At 46.1% G+C, this 20,895-nt stretch overlaps 1 protein-coding gene across 1 annotated transcript in view; it reads right to left on the bottom strand.

The window, feature by feature from the left end:
- CDH4 (cadherin 4, type 1, R-cadherin (retinal)) overlaps positions 1 to 20,895 on the bottom strand; it is a 188,882-nt gene that overhangs the window by 213 nt on the left and 167,774 nt on the right. The window contains exons 9-15 of the mRNA XM_009326875.1: positions 18,720 to 18,973; positions 13,957 to 14,099; positions 9,394 to 9,627; positions 8,070 to 8,303; positions 3,772 to 3,911; positions 1,665 to 1,829; positions 1 to 27 (exon numbers count right to left, since the gene is read on the bottom strand). Coding sequence (XP_009325150.1) covers positions 1 to 27; positions 1,665 to 1,829; positions 3,772 to 3,911; positions 8,070 to 8,303; positions 9,394 to 9,627; positions 13,957 to 14,099; positions 18,720 to 18,973 — 1,197 coding nt within the window. The remainder of the gene's footprint in view (positions 28 to 1,664; positions 1,830 to 3,771; positions 3,912 to 8,069; positions 8,304 to 9,393; positions 9,628 to 13,956; positions 14,100 to 18,719; positions 18,974 to 20,895) is intronic.

The raw sequence follows: 20,895 nt of genomic DNA, 5'->3' as shown, positions 1-20,895 counted from the left end.
TGGGTCGTTGTCCGCCGCACGCAGGCCCTTGAGGGAGCAAACACACGGCGTTAATACCCGCCATGGGGTTTTATGGTGATGGTGCTAAGGAAGGGTGTTCGGGTAAGGGTCTGGGCTGGTGGGATGCTTGGGATCCTTGCAGCAAAGCTAAAAGAGGATGGTGAAAATGTAAATGAGGATGGGGACAAAATGAGGGTCCTGGGGCTTCCCCGTGCCCGGCTGCCCCCCCAGCTGGAGCCCCCCCCAGCCGCCCCCAGCAGAGACTTCACTAACTCCCAGCGCCTCTGTGAAAGCCGGATGGAGAGGGAGGGGAGTTATTTCCAAGGATCCAGCTCTGGATCTGGAAAGCTCTCAGTTCTGGACAGTGTGTTCTGGGGTTGCCTGTTAAGATTTCCAGCATGGCCAATGAAAGAACGAACAGCACCCTTCCGCTCCTACCAACAGCCATTATTTCAGTTTTGATGATTTTGATTCCTTTAGGGAAAAAAAAGATTTGCTAATCTCCTAGCAAAATTCTGCAATTAGGAGAGACTCGGGGTGTGAAATCCTGGGCAGAGGGTTGGGAAGCATTGCTGTTCCTGTTCCTGTGCATTGCGGGCAGCAGTGTAGGCAGGCCACGGAAATGGCCTTGGGATATGGAGAAAAAGAATTGCTTTGCTGCAGCCCAGCGTCAGGAAAAGCCTAGTGGAACAGACCTGTGACAAAGCAAAATGTTCTGCGTTCACACCTTCAGAAACCCCAGTGTCAGCGTGGGGAGATGGAGCAGGTTTTACTGCAGGGAATCGCTGCTGGAGCATGTGTAAGAGTGAGTCTTCACGTGCACGGATGTGTGTAAATGTGTGCGTGAAGTACGGGCAGGAACAAAGGACGACGGAATTTTAATGATGAAAATGAGAAAAAGCACAGCAGGAAATTGGTATAATAATAGAATTAAATCGCTATAACATTTATTTTTCTGACTTAGGAAATGGATGGTGTGTTTTGTCTTGGAGGAAATAACGCATTGATTGGTTTGTAACCACTCACAATCACTCAAAACTAAAAATGAGATAAGAAATACTACATGGATAATATTTGTACAAGCAGATAAAGGAGTGGTAAACTAGCATAACATAAAGAAGCCCTCTCTGATCTGAGATGTATCTCTGTTCTGCAAACTCTTTGAGGTTTTGGACCAAATAAAGCTTACTAGGGGAAGACACAGACTGGTGAAATAATTACAAGTGCCGGAGCCACAAGTGGCGCCTTTGGCTTTAAGTAAACCACGCAGCTGCCTTGCCACCGCCTCCCCACCAGGACCACCCTCCTTTGCCCACGTCCAGACAATGTTTTTACTGACAGCAACTGCAATATTCAGAGTAATCCGAGAGAGAGCGGGATCAGGTTATACTGCCCGGATGCTGAAAAGCACGGTGTTTGTGATATCCATGAGACAGAAATCTTAGGCTCTTTGTTTGCACTTTGGCTTTTTACAGGCTCGGTGCTTTTCTTAGGCCAAGTCCTGCGTCCTTTGCTCACGCCTATCGTTCCCCTGGCTTTGCTCAGACTCCTCATGTGAGTAATGGCATCGCTCGGTCCATGCAGCCAGGAAAGCGCTGCATAGCTGATGTCAGCTGGCTGCTCAAGCTTTTAAAATGTGACACCAGACACCCTCCAGAACGTACCTCATTAATGAAGTCACCAATATCCCCTGGATGTGGGATTACTGGTCTTATAGGATACTGTGGTTCAGCACCAATAGGTCTTTCATCCACCCTTCTGACTCCAGGTGTCTTGTTCAGCACGTGATCCATGGTCTCTGGCTGCTGCAGCTGGCTTAAATCGTAATCCTGTGACAAATGGAAAGGCACAGAGTAAAACCAAGAGCTTTTCGTTCAGACCATCTACTCACCCAATGTACAAACAAGTCAAGGGGTCTAATCCTATTTCAGCTGAAGTTCGATGGCAAATCTTATCCCTGGGTATGTAGCACCTCTAACTATCTAAATTACAGATGAACCTGACCTCTGAGTAGCTCACACAATTGACCTCCTAAGAGTGTATCTTAAAACAGAAGTTAAACCAAATATTTAAATACTTTCTGAATATTTTACACAGTGTCTAAATCTTTGGGATAAAAAATTGGCTTCGGTTTGCATGTGCATAGGTATGTGCATAACTTTTTGATGAAACACATAATATAATGTAAAGACACAGTGTTGGTAGACATATTACTGCAATTCCATTTGTACAGAAATAAAAACATTAAAATGTGTATTGCATTTATGCATGTAGGCCTTTCAAAGTAATTATGTTCTTTCTGTTTGTGAAAAATCCCAACAGAATAGGTTTCTATCAAGGAATGAGAACGAGGTAATATTTCATTAAAATGTATTCATGTAGGTAATGGTGTTTTGCTGCTCTTCCTTTGCTGTTATTTTTAACAAATCCTTCCTAAAATATTAAAGCCTACAGTGCAGTTGCCTGAAACCAGACACTTCAGCTAGTTTGAATGCTTTTAACGGTACTTTGTTCTACTGGTAAAACTATTCTTGTGCTCAGACAGGGATGATTGAATCTCCAGGAGCAATATTTATAACTAACTTGTCAGTGACAAGAAAAAAGAAATGCTAATTGCAAGGATTTTTCGGATGAATAAGAACTTCACAAGTTTTGGGCAAAGTCCCTGCCTCGGCTCCCCGCAGTGGCTCTCGCCAGGCTCACCCGCTCGCCTTCGGATGCCAGCGGGATCTCCACGGCAGGACGTGCTGCAGTGGTTTTGCCTACTCCTTAAGCACCAGCCCCAACCACTGACCTTAGGACTCACTGACACCAACCATGCACACGGCAGCCTCCGCTCAGACCTATGAACCATGCAGTCCATTTAAGCAAAGAAGAATAAAGCCATTATATGATGCAGAGTCACATAACTTGCATGAACATCATATTTGAGAGTGTCACGGGCTCTTTACTTGCGTTAGGTAGGAATAAAAAAACAGCAGCTTAAACACGAGAGACAAAACTTTGCTATTTTAGCTGAGGAAATACAATTTGTTGCAGAGGGACAGCACATCCCAGGGGTGCAGGCCAGGGAGGTTTTCATGCAACATCGGCATGGGTGTCTGTAAGAAGCCACCACAGAAAAGCTGACGCGTTCAGGCAGACTGTGGCTTAGGGCTCTGTCACCAAGCAAAGCTTTGCCACTGTACGCTTCGCGGTGGAAAAGAAAATCCCCAAATGTATTTAGACGTTTCTCACAAACCACATCCAGAAATTAAAAGAAATTAAAGACACATTAGAGACGATTAAGTAAATGCGGGGAAAGCCCACAGAACCTCTAGGCTCAAGCAAGCCAAGGCAAGTGCCTGCAGCCACAGGTCTGGGGGAGGGTGGTAGCTGCTAGCTGGTTTTACTAAGATCTCTGATGGGGAATGGGAAAATATACAATTTTAATGACCAAAATAGCGGAAATAGTTTGAACATGAGCGTCAGTAGATTGATTTATAGTCCCTCCCCAGGAAGCTGGCTCAGGGGGTAGCAAAATCCATGTAGCACCGGCCTCCCTGCACGGTCCTGTTTGCACAGGAGAGTGTCCCAGTGACATGCTGGACCTAAGCTGGCTCTCACCGATGTCCATGCCACACTAGGGAAGCCAATAAAGCCGCCTGGGCATGAACAAGGGGGAACGCAACCCTTTGCAAGTACTTTAGTGAAAATAGTGTGGTTTCTGCCTTTTTGAGAGTATAGATTGCACAGCTGCTCCTTGGCCCACGACCTGCGGGCTCTTCTCACCTGGTCTTCCTCTCCACCTCCCTCTTCATCATACTTCAGAATATTGTCCCTGACATCGTCCTCGGGGTCGATCAGGAGCTGCTTGGTATGGCGCTCCTTCTCCCGGCGTTTCATCCACACCACGAACAGCAGAACCATGGCTGTAACGGAGAAGAAGTGGGGTGAGCCGGGATCTCACACGGCGTGAGGCCAAGCTGTGTGTGTCAGAGCATGGTGGCGTGTCCTAACACCTCACCTGCCCTCTTCCGCTATGGAGAACCTCACTGGCTGCTAGTAAGAGGAATAAAACTTTATCCAATTGCATGTTCTAATTTATAAGGGAGAGATCAGTGAGAGCTGTAAATACTGTGACAGGCCTCCACTACAAACATTTCTTTAAGATCCATCATGAATGCTGATTGAGCTGATGTTTATCAGAAGTCAAACACACAATCAAAGGAAAAGCAAACAAAGTGTGAAAACTGACGCTTTCTGAAAATATTTGATCTAAATCCTGAATTTTCAGGATCAGATTTCCACCTTTATTTTATTCAGGAGCATAAAATAAAGGTGGAGGAAAGAGAGCTGCAGGGGTGCTGAGAAACAAATAGGTACAGATGACCAGCACCTTTGCACGAGCGGCTGTTCCACCAGCGTGACACAGCGATGCCCGTTCAGGTCACCAGCCCTGGTCATGGCAGTCATTTTGCCGTTGTCTGCTGTATGCCATGCAAGACTGGTTTGGGGAGGGTGGGTAAGACTGGGTCGTGTGATCCGATTTGGGCTCACTTATACTTTTTTTTGGTGAGTGAGGGAGGCTTTCTAGATTTCCACGATCACATTAGCCAGGATATTAGCATATGCATTTGGCCATCAACTTGCAAAGCAGATCTAAGATCATTTGAAATCCTTTCAGAGAGCAAGGCTAGCTTTGCAGAACAAGGGAGAGCAAATCTGGTAGCACACAGCCAACCTCCTCAGGCATCAGCATTTACATGCCAGGCCCTGGCTAATGTCTCTCAGTATGGTAACAGAGAGAGATGAACAGTTCTTGAATCATGAGAAATTTTCCCCCACTTAAACAACTTTTCTCAAAGGGAATGCTGGCTCCCTGCTCCACAACCTCCTTCTTCAAAGGGCCACCCACGTCCCAGAGGCTGTGCACTCCCTGTGACCTACTGCATGGAAGTTGCTCTGGGAACTTAAGTCTCCACTAACATAAGGCAACCAGATCTTGTCTTCCTCGAGAACCTGTCAATACAGTAATTTTCATTCTCATACTCGGTAGCTGCAAATAATGCCATCAAAAATGAAATTAAGTCTCGGCAGCTGATGCAGTTACACCTCCCCGTGTCTGCTCTCCCTCCGCTCTCCACGTGAGCCACACATGAAGCTGTGACGGTGGCAATCTGCAGGAGAAGGGAGAGGTGGATGGACAGTGGAGGTGGGAACGTGTGGCCCAGGTTCATTTCACTTAGGTCAACCCCTGACCGTGCCAAAACAATGCAGCCAACACAACCGAACCCAGGCAGGACGTTAAGATCCCAAACTCTCTTTGTGTGTTTAGCTGCATAAGGAGAACAAGCAACTGCTGTTCCCCACTGTCTCATACTTTGCAGGGTTTTCTTTTGCTTTGCCTCTTCATGCAGCCTTGGCATCACTTCACCGAGGGCAAGGATGGAGAAAAGACCAGACCGTGGGGACACAGGTGGGCAGCCCAGCCAGCAGCCCCACTGTGTGGGGAGGTGGTTAGGAGGATCTGAGTTTTTCCTCCCAGCACCAAAGTGTTTATACCCAACAGGAATTCAGTGAAGTGAGCAGAAGAGGACCGGACAGCTAATTACTGCCATTGTGTGCCAATTGGCTGCCATCCCTGCCTGCCAGCTAACAGAATTGTTTTCAGGTAGTTCAGCATTTCTTTAATGCTTATCCTAGATCTATTCAAGAGAGAAAAAAGAAAAGGAAAGAAAATGTAACTCTTATCTGCAATATAAAACCTCAGCTATTTAGCAGACTATTGAAGTCCTTCTCTTTTTCCTTTTCAAGTCTCTCACAACAAGATACCTGCCTAGTCCACAAAAGACAATGGTTACCAGGCTTTATCTTTTTCTTTCCTTTTTTTTAAAATGCTACTTTTTAATGCACTTGTGGAAAAAACTGTGCCATTAATGCCTTTACAGCTACCTTGAAAAAAAGAAGACCTTCAAAGCGTCAATAGCGGATATAGTGCACTCTTCTTCCTTTTATTCACCCTGCAGAATGGGAAGTGCTATTACTGCTGTTAGACCCATTTTCACTCTGCATGTAGTTTTCCTTGAAATCTATTGTCTTCACCCTTCACAATTTTTTATTGCATTGCTCTTCTAAATGTGTTATTCGTGCAGCTAATACATCAGGTATCGGGAAGAAGAAAAAACCTTTGAGCGAAGGTAAAGCCAGAAACTTCCTTCACCTGAGCAACCTCAGATCTGTCCCCTTGCTGCTTCTTCCTTTTAAAGCCATCAAACTTTGACCTGCTGACTCTAAAATGGACAAATAGCACAAAAAAATCCCACATCTGCCTTCTTCCAGGCTATTGTTCAGAGGCCACGATAGAAAACAGATAGAAAGGAGGCAAAACACTGGAAGGATGTAACTGGAAAACTGCTCATCGCAAATTACATTTTTCATCACTGATACAGTGCTTTGCAGCTCTTGAAGATAAAAAAAAGTCAATTAGAATTACAATGAATGTAAAAATAAGCTTTTGTAATAAAAACCATAATTTAAAATGGGATAATGTATCTGAAAATGAAAAGAGGAATCTCTTAAATCAAATGTCCTTCAGCTGAAGTTAATTTCAGTCAATAGGATTTTCCACTGTTTAAATCATACTTTAGCACTGGATTTATACGAGAGTAGCAAAAAGAAGTCTCGTGTTTTATCACTTCTGTGGCTTCCAGTGCAAACTTTTAGCCCACCAGCAGCAGCACTGCCTGCATGCCCCAGCGTACCAAACGTGGAGGGACTGACGAACACCACGTCTTCTTCTGGGTGCGCAATTGTGGTGCATTTGCAACAAATGCCCTTGCTGAAGGGAGCAGCCTAAAACATTTTGCTACTGGGACGCCACACCCAATGAAGGACAGAAACTGTGCATCGTGGCTATGCATAGGGATACTTCCACCGGCTCAGACGGGCTGGATGAGGAGCGGGGGCTGCAGGGCCACAAACACCCCGTTTTCTTGCTCGCTCTCCAGACTGATATGGTAAATCAATTATACAACAATATATTCCCATCGCTGGCCCAGGAGGGTGGATGCTTGCCCAGAGATGACCCATTCTCTTAATGTACCATATCATATCCACATTAGGTGACATTTGTAGCATATGTCGCTCTGTCTGCTCTCTGTTTAAATACATTGGGGGTAAATATTAAATGTGATTTAGCACCATAACTCCCATTAGCTTTAATGGGAGTCCCATGGTTTCATCCTGTGTTTCCTGATGAATATTTACCTCATTGTTCATTTCAGCGCTCATTTTTATCTATTCCTACTGTGCCAACTCCTGCTTGAAGTTATAATGATATCATTTTTATTTTTAAGTGTCTGCACACATGGTTATTGGTAACACTCATGAAAGCCTGGGACTAACAGCGTTGCTGGGCAAAAGGGATGGCTTTGCCTCCAGCAAAGGGATGGCCAGCCCTTCTCTGTGATGCACCCCCAGCCCTCCAGTGCTCCTGACAAACTGGGGATCCTTCCTCTAAAAACACTCACAGTCCACCATGTTTCTCCAATCTGTTGTCATTTTACAAGCAATGGTACAATAACTACCATTCTTTTCCTGTGAACAGCCAGAAAACTGCAGCTACGCACTGGCTCTGCCAGGGACTAGCCAGACTCTCACAACCACTGCATCTGTTACTGGGAACCGGTATACCCACAGCCATCCAGGGACCTGAGAGCTATGGGGGAGTCCGCCACAGGATTCTGGACAAGTCCATCAACTTTTTCCTGCAAAATGTGGAGAATCACATCGCACTCACTACCTACAAGACGTTGTCAGGTGCAATGATGTTTGTAAAGCTACTGGAAGCCTTAGGAAGAAAAGTCCAATGCATATAGAGAGTGCTCCAGCTCGTTTTGCTGACACTGCAGTGAAGGAGGTTCAAATGCAGATGTGTGAACCACCCCCCGCAGCCCAAAGCTCACGGCTCTGTCCTTTGCATGGAGCTTGCATGGCTCTTGAAAAATACCTGGTATAGACATGGGACAACGGGGAACAGGATGGGAAATATGACGTCTCCCAGCAGTGTCACCCCCTGCGGTACTTACTTAGTAAAATAATGATGCAGATCAAGATGGCGATGATGGCACCCGTGCCCAGCCCTGCTGCAGCCACCGCCCCGACGGTGGTGCAGTCGCCGTTCTCGTCACACGGGCACACCTTCACTTTGACGATGCATGTGTTGTACAAGGGGGGGTTTCCTGAGTCCGTCACGATTATCGGCACATCATACACACCCGCTTCCAGGTACATGATTCGTAAACTAAGCTGGGCGTAATCTCCTGGAGAGACCAAGACAGACAGACAGATGACAGACACTCCGGTAGAGCCTTGCAGCCACACTTGTACAGGCAGGACTCCTCTGCCAGAGCAGTCTTCTGAGTCCTGAAGAAGAGCCTATCAACAACACACCTGGACAGGACAGCTTCAGACTTCTGCCCTAACAGTTTCGTCAACAATCAGCCTGTGTTTCGCAAAATACTGTGTGTTTTCACCGCTGCACTAACCTACCTTGACGGCATTTGCAAATCCAGTTGCATGCACTTAAAATGGCATGAAATGCAAATACTGAAGCATGGATGATGCTCCCTGAGTCTCGGCTGCCCCAGGCCACTGTGCAGGCTCTCTGCTCGCCCACCCTCCCACCTTGGGATTTTTGGGAAGCCCATCACCCGTCGATGACATGTTCAGCCAGGTAATACTTCTCACGTTCTCTCCCATTGCAATACAAGAGCTGTGGGACTGAGCCCCGAGCTGTGATGGCACAAGCCTTTGCTCCTGGCACAGGGTGCCAGACCTCAGTGAGAGGAACCAGCTTTGAAGCCAAAACCAGCCCATGGCTCCATATTTTCCATCCTCTGCTGAAACTACCAATAAGAGGAGCAATTAGGGCCATTTGTGGTTGCATGCTGCAATATAAAAAATCCTTCACATACTGGTAATCTTCACACTTACCTAGCCCTCCTGGTTCCATGGTAAATTAAAAGGCTGCCTTTATGCAATTATGGTCAGAGAAATGAACATTGATCCTGATTGTGGCTTATGACAATTACACTGGAACATAAGGAAGACTGATAATAGCTTTTTTCCCCTTGGCCATTATGGATGATTTATACTCTGTTCACTACTGATAACTGTTCATAATTATGAACTGCATTAAAAAAAGCCAAGTGCCAAGGCTCTTACGAGTTATGCTGCAGGTCTGATACAAATCATTTCTGATTAACTATCTTGTCTATAATGTCAGCCATAATGTGCTTTAAAAAATAAAAATCAGATAAAAAAGTAGGAAAGTTTGGAAGTTTGAAACCGCACGTGGCCTCATTAGTGAATCAGAGTCCAAATGTCCTCAGGATTGCCTGCCCCATTTACCATTCAGCCGTGTTATGGTCCAGTTCTTCCTCACTGCAGATGGCACACTTGGCAGCTCAAAGACAAAGGGCCCAACGTTTGGATCGATGTCAGCATCCGCGGCTGTTATGTTGATGACATTCAGGTTTGGCTTTTCACAGATCTGTGCCTCCTTTGGCAGGAGCTCAGGAGCATTATCGTTGATGTCGATTAGGTAGATCTGCAGAGTGCCAGTACCGCTCGCGGGGGGTATACCTGAACGGGAGAGGCAGAGCTGAACATGGACCGATGACCATTGCTCTAGAAGCAGCGGGAATGACAACACTGTGGACCAGCCCCCTCTCTGCCTTCCAATTTCAATAAACCAGGATTTTCACCCTCCCTCCTTGGACCTTATTAGGGACATACTGCACTTTCATGGTCCCTTGCTTTAAGAGGTATTATTAAAACTTCCCCAAGCCTCCTAATGTTGCTGTTTTTCGCTCCTGCAGAACATGGAGGCTGAGTTCTGCAGATTTGTAGCCTACAGCAATGTCCTTAGTCAAACTCTAAAAATACAAGGAGGTGATGGCCAAGCTGCTAGTGCAAATTTTGGTAATGGCTGTTTTGAAGAGGAAAAACCATTAGAAAGATAGCTAACAAGAGGAAGAGGGCTTGGAGGGAAAAAAAAAGTAAGTAGTGTAATCCGTTGGTCAGCATTTACTATAGCACTTGTTAGCCAGTTTTTAGATTTACAGACTATTACACTGCTTCAAAGAAAGCCCAACTCTCCAGCCCATCCTACAGTCAGCCCTAGCTTTAGTGGTGAAAGGTCCTCGCTCAAAGCCTACGGTATGAGCTAACCATCACCAAACATGTTGGGTGATGCTACTAACCCATGGCAGCAGCAGTATGTCCCAACACACAGTTCTTCATCCTCTCTACATTTGTCCCAAGCAGCAAGGATGCTGCAGCACAGCAGTCTTAGTCCTCCAGCCCCTTATCGATGAAGAGCCACATTTATCTGACTAATCGCCACTTACACAAAGTAATACCTGCCCTGGCAAGAGAGAACAGCCAGAACATACATCTGGCAGCTCTGTGTTGGCCTGCCCACCACCTCCCTTCTCAGGCAGCATTGCTTCAGCAATTAAGATTGTATTTTCAGTCCTGGCTCTTCCTCCCAGTGGCTGGATATAAAGCTACACAAACCACTTCCCCACTAGGCTTTCAAACGTTGCTTCTGCTTCCACAGACCTTCCTTCCTACATTTCTTTCTCATTTCTGCTTCATTTTTCAAGTGAGCCTTGAAAACTCTGAAGGAGCCCTGAAAATACTTCTTTCATGGTTCCTACGTAAGCTCTTCAATCATTGATCTCATCCTTTCATCTAGTAAGCACGGGGTAGGTTTCCCTCTAAAACAGTCTTTGATCAGCCTTGAAAGTTTCTGGAGAGACAGACAGCCCATCAGGATACTGGGGCTGAACATGAAAACTGGCTTCTGGGACCAAGCAAAGTGATTTCACTGTTTTCATGTTACCCAGAATATCTTCTGGGATGAATGCAAGGCCCACACTCTTAACCTCTGAGGTAGACCGAACGCCAGCTAGCAGCCCTGAGAGGCACTAACTGGCACGTGGCTGAAATAACCTGCAATTGCTGCACATACAAATGCAGTTTTGTAGGGCTATTGGGTATTGTTGGGCTCCGGTTCCTGGTATTTTTGGTTTTTTATGCTCCTGAGTGCAGTTCTGGGGCAGTCTCAGGAGAAATGAAAAGTAAACAATTTTTTAAATGTCCAAGTACTACAAACCATGGAACATTTCAAATTATTTCAGCTGTCTTATGTGGAGAGAGCAAGGACGTGGATAGAGCAGGTATTGATGTACTACAAAGGATCCTTGGACTTCATGCTCAAGAGGTGAGGACTACCATAGCACCACTGACTCCAGTGGAGAAGTTGGTCCACTCCCTGAAATTAAGATTGACATACTAGTTGACAGTATTTCAAAAGAAAGAGGAATATACAACTGCTACATCTACATTTAACTGTTGCATTCCTCATCATTGCCTTTTTCACAGTGCCAGCGTCAGTACTCCTGGAGCAAGGTACAAGCCAACTGGCTTTCATGTTCAGCTGCAAGCAGGAGTCACTCCCACCCTGCTTGTGCAAAAATTTCTAAGGAACTTGGGCCACTGTCCTGACAAATCCTGGCAGAAATGAAGTAAACTGTGCCTGTGGCTAACCGGCATCTTCTCGTCATTGCGTGCCTGCAGAAAAGCAGGAACCTGCATGCAGGGTCACTAATGCAGCCTGGTTTCCTACAGGATTGGGCCCCAAAGGTGAGTTCCCATGGCGTGCTCTGTTATCGAAGAAGGGGCAGGACCCTGCTTCCTTCAGTTACAGAGTCTCTCTCCCCCACTCAGCTCCCTGTTTTATGAAACCTGTTGGAACATGATATATTTGAGTTCTCAGCTTCCCTGTGAGATTGGTTGAAATTGGCCGAAGGGTTCAAGCACTGCCAGGCTCCACACTTGTGCAGACACAGTGTGATCCAAGAGCCTCTCTCTCCTGGGAAACCAGGCTAAAAATAGGCTGTTGATTAGGATTCCCCTTTTCCCCCCCTTACATTGCAGCCAAGAATTTTCTTAAAGTGAGTATCTCTGCACTGTAGCCCAGGGAGAGAAAGAAAGCATGTCCAAGGAGTATTTGGCTAAACTTCTTCTTTATTATATACTGAAAACAGCAAGAAGAACTTCAAGTAAAGATAATGCTGCTGCTTCATCAAGAAAGAAAGAAAAATCCCCACCAAAACCACTGACCCAAAGCCTTTCTGTGATGAGTACATGATGCTGGAGAACCTGGAACTCGGGAGAAATGTGGAAAGAGTCTATCAGCCTAGATGAAACTTCAGCTGTTATCCTAAGCACTCTAGACAGAATTTTAAATAAGGTGTTGCTTTATGTGCGTTTTAATGGCTGCAATATACCAGTAATAGATTAATTTTTCAGCATGAAGAGATTTATCTAGGTCCTCACTTTCTGAGCTGCTGAATGATGGATGTGGAGGTACTGATGCACTGCAGCATCAGAACTGAAGCCAAGGAAAGGGGTTAACACCAAATCGTGTTGTACTAAGTGCCTGGGATTTGCAAGGTGAGATGGTGAGGATTAGTTTGATGGGTTCAAGCTCTACCACTGCTTTTGTGAATAGCCTCAGCCAACTCATTTGACCTGCTTTGCCCTGCGGCTCTTGCAGATAAGCGCTGCTAGATCCCCTTGAGACTATTTTGGATTCCACTGCCCCGGCTGCCTTCACAGAGGGGAAGCTTAGGATGGGGCTGTGGGACCACATCAGTCCTACCATTGATGGCACAAAGAAGGGGCAAAATTTGCTTCTTGGTACTGCTACTCAGCATGGGAACTCTTCCATGAGTTTGCTTTGCCCCTGTGACCCAGGATGCAATGACTGAAGCGAAGCCTGAAACCCCAGAGGAAGCAAGTTTTCATTAGCCCTGCAAGCACCACCATATCTGCTCATAACGGACACGGCACCTTTTAGCCTGAGGGATGACAACAGCTAACACAAACACTGTCCTGAAAGCACCTACAGAGTATGAGCCATATACTTAGGAGCTCACAGCCAAGCCTAGACTTAATTTTGATGCTGAACCTTGGCTCTGGTTTGATGTGAGCGCTCAGCACCCTGCAGGGGGAAGGTGAGGGTGGGAGAGGGGGAGGAAGGCACTCTCCTTGCCCGGGGAAGCTACCGTGTCCTCCACAGAGCCTTTTCCAACTGGAGGAACTGATGAATGAAATAACAGCGTGGCCACATCTAGGTATGGTTAGCAAAAAAGTCATCAACTCCTAATCAGAACTAGGAAGAGAAATCCAGGGCAGCAGCAATGGACCGCTTGCCCTTGGTTGAGGCCAGTGCTGAGGTTCACAGTGCTAATTTGACCAATAGTGCTGTGTGATCTTTAATGAGTAGAGGAGAGCAAGCCTTAACAGGTCTTCCGTGCGAGAAGATTTGTACTGGCCTCAGTGACTTTGATAATAAAGTACACCAGCATCCAGATGCTCTGATGATGGCCGGCCATTTCAGAAATGGTAGTGGACAGAGAAAGATTAGCTCCGATGACAGACAGACAGACAGACAGACACCCTTCATGAAAGCCACAGCAGTTCAATGGACTGGTTTATTTTTAATACCCTCCTGCCATCCCCTACAATTATTTCTGGTTTCCTGATAGAAGACTTCCTGAACACTCTGATCAGCACCTTTGGGAAGATTACCAGGACTGGTGTGTTCGGCAGCCCTTGGAGAGCATATCCCTTTGATATTTTTTTAAGTTCAGGCTACACCACTACACTGAACTCCCCAAATAGATTTTCCATTTGCCCTCCCTTTCCCTTAATAACACTCTCCGTATACTGTGCACATTTAATTTACTCTAGCAATTTCCCGTCCCACTTTCACATTTTTGACCATAAAAACCTGGGAAAAAGATAACTTATACTGACAACTCTGTCAGGGCATCATTTCTCTTAATGCATCACATTAGAGTCTTGTTGAAGCATGAACAATGTGAAGCCTGGGCTCACCGTTGTCAGCCGCCAAGAATGTGGCCTCGTAGACATTATTCTTAATGTAGTCTGACTCTCGATCAAGGACAGCAGCGGTAGTGATCTGACCATTTGTGGCATTAATGTTCAGCCAGTTTGCAGGATCTGACAGCTTAGAGTATCTACAGAGAAAGGAAATAAATACATGGCAGTCTTTTCACTGACATATCCTTAATATTGCTTGAAATAAGGTTTTTCTGGACTCCTGACCCATGATTCAAAGGACCTTTGGATAACTGGTTTTGTTGACAAACAAAACACTAATTGAGTATCTGGTTTTTGACCCCTACAATTATCCAATTTTTCTACTTCTTTCATTTTAAAGGTTTTTCTTTCCACTAAGTGCCACTTACAGGCCAGCTTCCTGCTGCTGGGAGTGGACATAGCCTGAGGTCTCTGCAGCCGAGGAGAAATGGGGTCTGCAATGACCACTGCATTCATATGCCTGAATTAGAGGATGTATTCCTGCTCTCTCCTTCTCTTAATGTTGCCCCTCCTAAAACAGCTCTTCCTATAAAGCCATGGATATTCCTGTTTTCTGCCCATCACTAATAAACAGCAGTTTGGAAATACTACACTGGAAGAACAGCAGTTTTCAGGCTACTCTTGTATCAGAATCGTATCTTCAGCAGCAATTGCCTTGGGGACACTGAAATGGTAACTCACAGCTGTACTAAAGTGTGGACCCAAGGGTGAAGCAGTGTCAGGTCTGCTCTCCTGAAACATTTCTGTATGTTCCTGAAAGAGCAAGTAAGATGATCTTACACATGTGGGAGGTTCAAAGACAGCAGTGACAAGGGGGTCCCCTTGGTAGTCCCCAGCGTGCCCTGGGCTGGAAGGACCCGATGGCAGACTTGCCTCCCAACTACTTAGTCAACTCATAGCCCAAGTCTGTTCATGTCCTACACAGCCAGCTATGAACACGGTTTGTTTTGGGCAGACTTTTTCCATGTGTTCTGTTTACCTTTCTCACGTGCTTGTTTTCTTGGTCTTATTTTATTCGTTGCTTTTGATTTCTAACTCTCAGTTTTGTACAGTTTGAGTTGAGATGGACCCTTATTACCTAAACTAGAAGCTAATAAATGGCCAAACTATAAATTACTGACATAAGCAAACAAAAGCTGAGCTTATTTCATGGGTAACTCAGACCAGCTGATAGTTTTATATAAATTTTTTGTAGTTAGATATGCAGGTGGGAGAACTTCTGGCTTCTGGTGAATATCGTTGTCCAGAAATGGGCTGTCTGCAGCTGAAACTCAAAGTGAAACTTGAGCTGTGTCAATCCGTGTGAGCAGGAGAGCAACACACAGCTGCACAAGCCCCTGCCAAAGGAAGGAATTACATTTCATGGAGCTAGACTCTTTGGGATGTTTCATTTCTCTTTAATATCACTGCTGAGAGTCTCCTGCCCTTCCTCTGCTAAATGACCAGGGATCCAGTTTCAAAGCTGGCTTTGTGAATGTGTCTGTGGCTAATGAGGATAACTGGAGGTGTGACATTGGCCATGTATCCTGGTTTCGGCTGTGATAGAGTTAATTTTCTTCCTAGTAGCTGGTACAGTGCTGTGTTTTGGGTTTAGCATGAGAATAATGTTGATAACACACCGATGGTTTAGTTGTTGCTGAGCAGTGCTTACACTAGTCAAGGGCTTTTCAGCTTCCCATGCTCTACCGACTGAGAAGGCGGGAGGTGCACAAGAAGCTGGGAGGGGGCACAGCCAGGACAGCTGACCCCAACTGGCCAAAGGGATATTCCACACCATGATCACTGCTCAGGGACTGGCTGGGCATCGGTTGGCAGGTGGTGAGCAGTTGCATCACTGGTTCTTCCTGGGTTTTGTTCCTCTCTCTCTGTTGTTTTCCTTTTCACTACATTATTATTATTATTATTATTATTATTATTATTATTATTACTACTACTACTACTACTACTTTGTTTAAATTATTAAACTGTTCTTATCTCAACCCATGAGTTTTCTTATTTTTGCTCTTCCCATTCTCTCCCCCACAAGGGACGGGGGGAGGGTGAGCGAGCGGCTGTGTGGTGCTTGGTTGCCGACTGGAGTTAAACCGCGACACCATGCCAAACTGCCTTACTGGAGACGCTTCTGTTTCCTTATCTTCTATTTGTAAAAACTCTGTTTCATCAAAGACTAGAGAGAGACTGAAAACTGTATGCAAGGCTCTAGTAGCTGGATCAGCTCTCTGCGAAGTGCTTATCATGGATCTGTAGGCTTAGCTTTTTGCGTATCTTTTTTCCTAACTCACAAATGCCAACTGTGAAGAAAAAACAAGATATCCTTTGCATAGCTCACAAAGACAGGACCCCAACAGTGCCCCACTGCTTCTTGCAAAGCCTTGGCTGTCCTAATGAAAAGGGGGTAAGAGAGATTGTACTTGGGTTTGGAAACGAAGTGCTGGTGGATACACAAAATGTGTGTCCTGGAAGCCCTAGGAAAAAACAGCTCAAGTAATTGGCTGTTCATATTCACAGAAAGTCTTACAAGACTCTGCACATGCACTGTGAGACGACAGGAACGGCTCAGCAGAGCTGGTCCTTCTCCCAGAAACGGCAGATGCTCGTTTGGATTACAGATCACCCACCTCTGGGTTAGAGCTGTTCTCTCCTCTGAAAACCAGCCTTGGTGCAGACGTCTGGGAAATAAAGACCCTTCAAAGGCCAATATTTCAAAAAGAATATAAGAAAAACTAGCTTGTTAGTTAGGATGGTCTCTCTCCTCAAAAATTGCAATACCTGTCTAAAGACAAGATGAGGCAGTGAATAAACTATCATTTTCTAGACCAGACAAGCTCTGTGCCAGGTGAAATATTTCAAACTATTCCTGACATGAAATGTCACAACTGATGTAAGTTTAAGTGGCCTCGGCTGTGGTCACATCGTATACTCAGGTTTTGCTGAAAATACTATGGTCCTTACAGACTGGGAATAAAAAAATCCAAAAATTCTGTGGATGTAGAAGTATCCAAGAGCAGGAAACGCGTTTCCCGTCTGCACAGACGGAGGCTGAAATACTTTTGAAAGGTGTCACAGGGACTCTCATTTTCACACACACTTTTCTGCCAATGTATTTCCTGGTAGGAAGGCGTGCGAGTCGGGGTCCTGGACTGTGGATTCAATCCCCAGTCTGCCCAGGTGGGACAAAACACAGGGAGTGACACCCTCCCAGTTGCAGCATGTACTAAATCCAATCTTAAACTGCTTAGATCAAACATCTGACTTTTAGAAGGCTAAAATTTTGCCAGCTGAATCCCATTCCTAGGGAAAGCAGCCAACAGGGAGGTTAGGTTTAGCAGTTGGTCTGAGTGGAAAAGGAAGGGCAGAACAAATCTGGCTGACTACAGAGCAGGCAAGGGCTGCTGGGGTGCTTTATATGGACTGGCATTAGTCAGATAAAGACCAAACGCCAACGGCATGTTGTGCTGGTTTTGACTGGGATAGAGTTAATTTTTTCCATAGTAGCCAGTATGGGGCTGTGTTTTGGATTTGTGCTGGAAACAGTGTTGATAACACAGGGATGTTTTCGTTACTGCTGAGCAGTGCTGACACAGGGTCAAGGCCTTTTCTGCCTCTCACCCCACCCCACCAGCGAGCAGGCTGGGGGGCACAAGGAGCTGGGAGGGGACACAGCCGGGACAGCTGACCCCAACTGACCCAAGGGACATTCCACACCACATGGCGTCATGCTCGGCATAGAAAGCTGGGGGAAGAAGGAGGAAGGGGGGGACGTTGGGAGCGATGGCGTTTGTCTTCCCAAGTCACCGTTAGGCGTGATGGAGCCCTGCTTTCCTGGGGATGGCTGAACACCTGCCTGCTGATGGGAAGGAGTGAATGAATTCTTTGTTTTGCTTTGCTTGCGTGCGCGGCTTTTGCTTTCCCTATTAAACTGTCTTTATCTCAACCCATGAGTTTTCTCACTCTTACCCTTCCGATTCTCTCCCCCATCCCACCAGGGGAGGGTGAGCGAGCGGCTGGGTGGTGCTTAGTTGCCGGCCGGGGTTAAACCACGACACATGTACAGGGGTGTTTGACTGCTCGGGCAATTTTTAACTATATGACATCTTAAAAGCCTGTTCAGCAGCTGTTTGTAACCAAGCGAGCCTTGCTCTGAACGGGCTGACAGCTCCTCTCACACTGTGCTTTTTAAGCCAGATTGAACTTAAATCCTCTGGAAGCAACACAAGACATGATTAAGAATCCCAGTCATTCCTTTTGGAAATCTAGCCCTAGCCCTTTCTGTGCCTCAGTTTCCTCCCCTGTAAAACAGAAATAACAAAGGTGCCTTTTTCTAAACTTCTGTGTTTATAAAGTGCATGAACAACATAGGTCAAAGCATCCTTGACAAGGCAGAGACAGAACACTTAGTACAATGCAGCCCTGACCTCTGTCTTTGTAACACCACAGGGACCCCTTGCTATTGACTGCTTGCATTTGAAGCTGCAAGCTGCCCCTCTGCAAGCCAGTTACACGGGATCCAACCCTGCCTGTCCTCCCAGACCCAGCTGCTCAGAGCTTGGCTTACCTGGAGCGGGGAGGATTGCGAGTTCACAACCTTGCAGTATACTCTGCAAGCACTCAACTGAGGGTGCCAGTCCCTGCCAAGCATTTGACTCATATCATGTCAGTTAGTTTGTGAATTAGCTTTCAGCTGCTTTGCTCCCCAAACTTCTGCAGCTGAAGTCCCCCTCCTGTACACGAGCTCACTTGGCTGCCTGGTCTCCCACCTTACTGCCTGCTGCATGAAGCGATCAGGATCCACTGCTGAAAACGTTGTCAGGACTGTCCCCGTAGGCACCCCTTCCTCCAGCCTGATTAACTTGTGGTTCGTTGGGAAATACGGTGCTTCGTTGACATCTGTGACTGAAATGGTGACTCCTGCTGTCGACTGGAAGGACATCTGGATGCCACTGGCCAGGGGAGCTTGGTTTGATACCATCACTGTCAGCATGAAAGCTCTGTTCATCTCGTAATCGACTGCCTAAAACAAACAAACAAGCAAGTATAGAGCCAAGCAGACAATAAATTCTACCTTCTGGCTGAAAGCTGCAAGATTCAGAAGGCAAACGATATCAAAGACATTGCCTCACCTCGTTTCCTCCTGAGCTCAGTTCTTTTGAAGGTGTAAATCCAGACCAGCTTCAATCTAGTGGAGGACTTGGCCTTCCAGTATTTGGAGGGTCAAATAGTTAAAAAAAACCCCACAAAGTAAAAATTGCAAACAGCAGGGAGGATTTGCCCTGTGTTTTGTTCCAATGCTAAGTGGTTTCCAAAAACAGAACCTGCCTATGTTAGTTGAGCACTGACTGAACAAATCCACCAAGGGCTGCTCTAAATGCAACAGGAGGAGCCTGTTAAAAGGGACTGGACAGGTACTTAACAGTGCTATTAGCATTTAAAGCTGCTGACTAAGTAACTAGGACAGTTTGTGCGGACTCATGAGCCTGAAGTGCTCTTCTTTTTTCCTCTTAAGTGAGTTTATAAGCAAAGGTGGAGCTGCAAGGAACAACGCCTGGTCCGGTTAATCAGGCAGTCTTTCCAGTGAGACCTCTCGTCCTCTTGCAAGACGCCTCGTGATCTCCTGAGGGTGCCTGCACACTCCCACGGATGCATTATGCTGTTGGGTGGCCACAGATCTCTTTTCAACATGCACATAAAGACGGTGCGTCTTAGGAGCCAGAAGGAGTTGAAAAGCCTTTGCTGGCACAACTGACTGAACCACAGTATAATAGTAATTTCTAAACCATCCCACTAATTATTATGAGGGAAGTCGCTAATCATCTGCCAGGGAGGCTTGAGTTATGCAGGATCATACCTCTGCTTGTTAAAAAATGCTTTGCTGTAATTTATGAATTTAGAAGCGTAACCATTCTCCCTAATACCTTCTCCAGCACTGAGTCTGCAAAGCGTACTCTCACGGTGTAAAACGCCACGGCTACCTTGACTTCAGTAGAGCTGTACTGATTTACATCAGCAAGATCTGGCTTCCATGTTCTGTTTAAAACCCGGTATTGTCAGGAGAGAAATCAAATCATAGGAGGCTACACGAGAGTAACAAATTTCAGGGGCAAAAGGTAAAACAGTGGAATCTCTATTCAATTGAAGTGCAAATGTTCCTATTGCTAAATGGTTTCCTGACAGGCAGGGCCAACATTTAATAAATAAAAGGAAGCATAAAGATTCCCAGTACACCCACCAGCACTGACTCACGGACTTGTACTGCATTCAGAAAAGACGCATGGTAAAAGTTCCCATTTAAACGCTATTCAAGGCCTTGAAACAATTTGACTAATGCATTTCCTCAATTTCTTTTCACACCCCTCTAATTTATATTCCTCCAGTCTTCCTTTTTTTTTTTGTGCTGGCCTGTTTGCTAACCTTGCCCACAGCCAGTCTGCACCTCCCTTCCTGCAGGGACTCAGATGGTGCTGGGGGGGCGATCTGAGCAGCTCCACGGGGGGACTGATGTGGGAAACCACTGGGTTCCCTGCCCGACGATGCACAGGACACACTGACCACACGCATATCTGCTAGGATGTGGCCTGATGCAAGGGAGTGGTTTTTTTCCTCCCAAAATGTAGAGCTGCTCACTAAGCTTCTTTCCATCTCTTGTAGGAGCAACAAAACCAGGGCTGCAGAAAAGCATTGCAGGGAGTGGGGCTGGTCCGGGATCACCCAGTAATGCCCACCCCACAGACCGTCCTGGAGGCATCAGTGCCACATGCTGGCACGGGGTGGCACAGTGTCCACTGCACTGCTGTCTGCAAGAGAGAGCTTATCTGCCTCCTTCTTTTCCGTGCTCATCTGAGTTCCATTTCACATGTTCTGTTGAAAAAAAAAGGTAAAATCTGGGAGGTTCCTGGAATGCGTTGATGATAACTTCCTTCCACGAGTGATAGAGGA

This window comes from Pygoscelis adeliae, unplaced genomic scaffold, assembly GCF_000699105.1.
Source record: "Pygoscelis adeliae isolate BGI_AS28 unplaced genomic scaffold, ASM69910v1 Scaffold286, whole genome shotgun sequence".
NCBI classification, from domain to species: domain Eukaryota; kingdom Metazoa; phylum Chordata; class Aves; order Sphenisciformes; family Spheniscidae; genus Pygoscelis; species Pygoscelis adeliae.
Note: the sequence above shows the minus strand (reverse complement) of the source record. Positions and strands in the feature narration are given on the sequence as shown.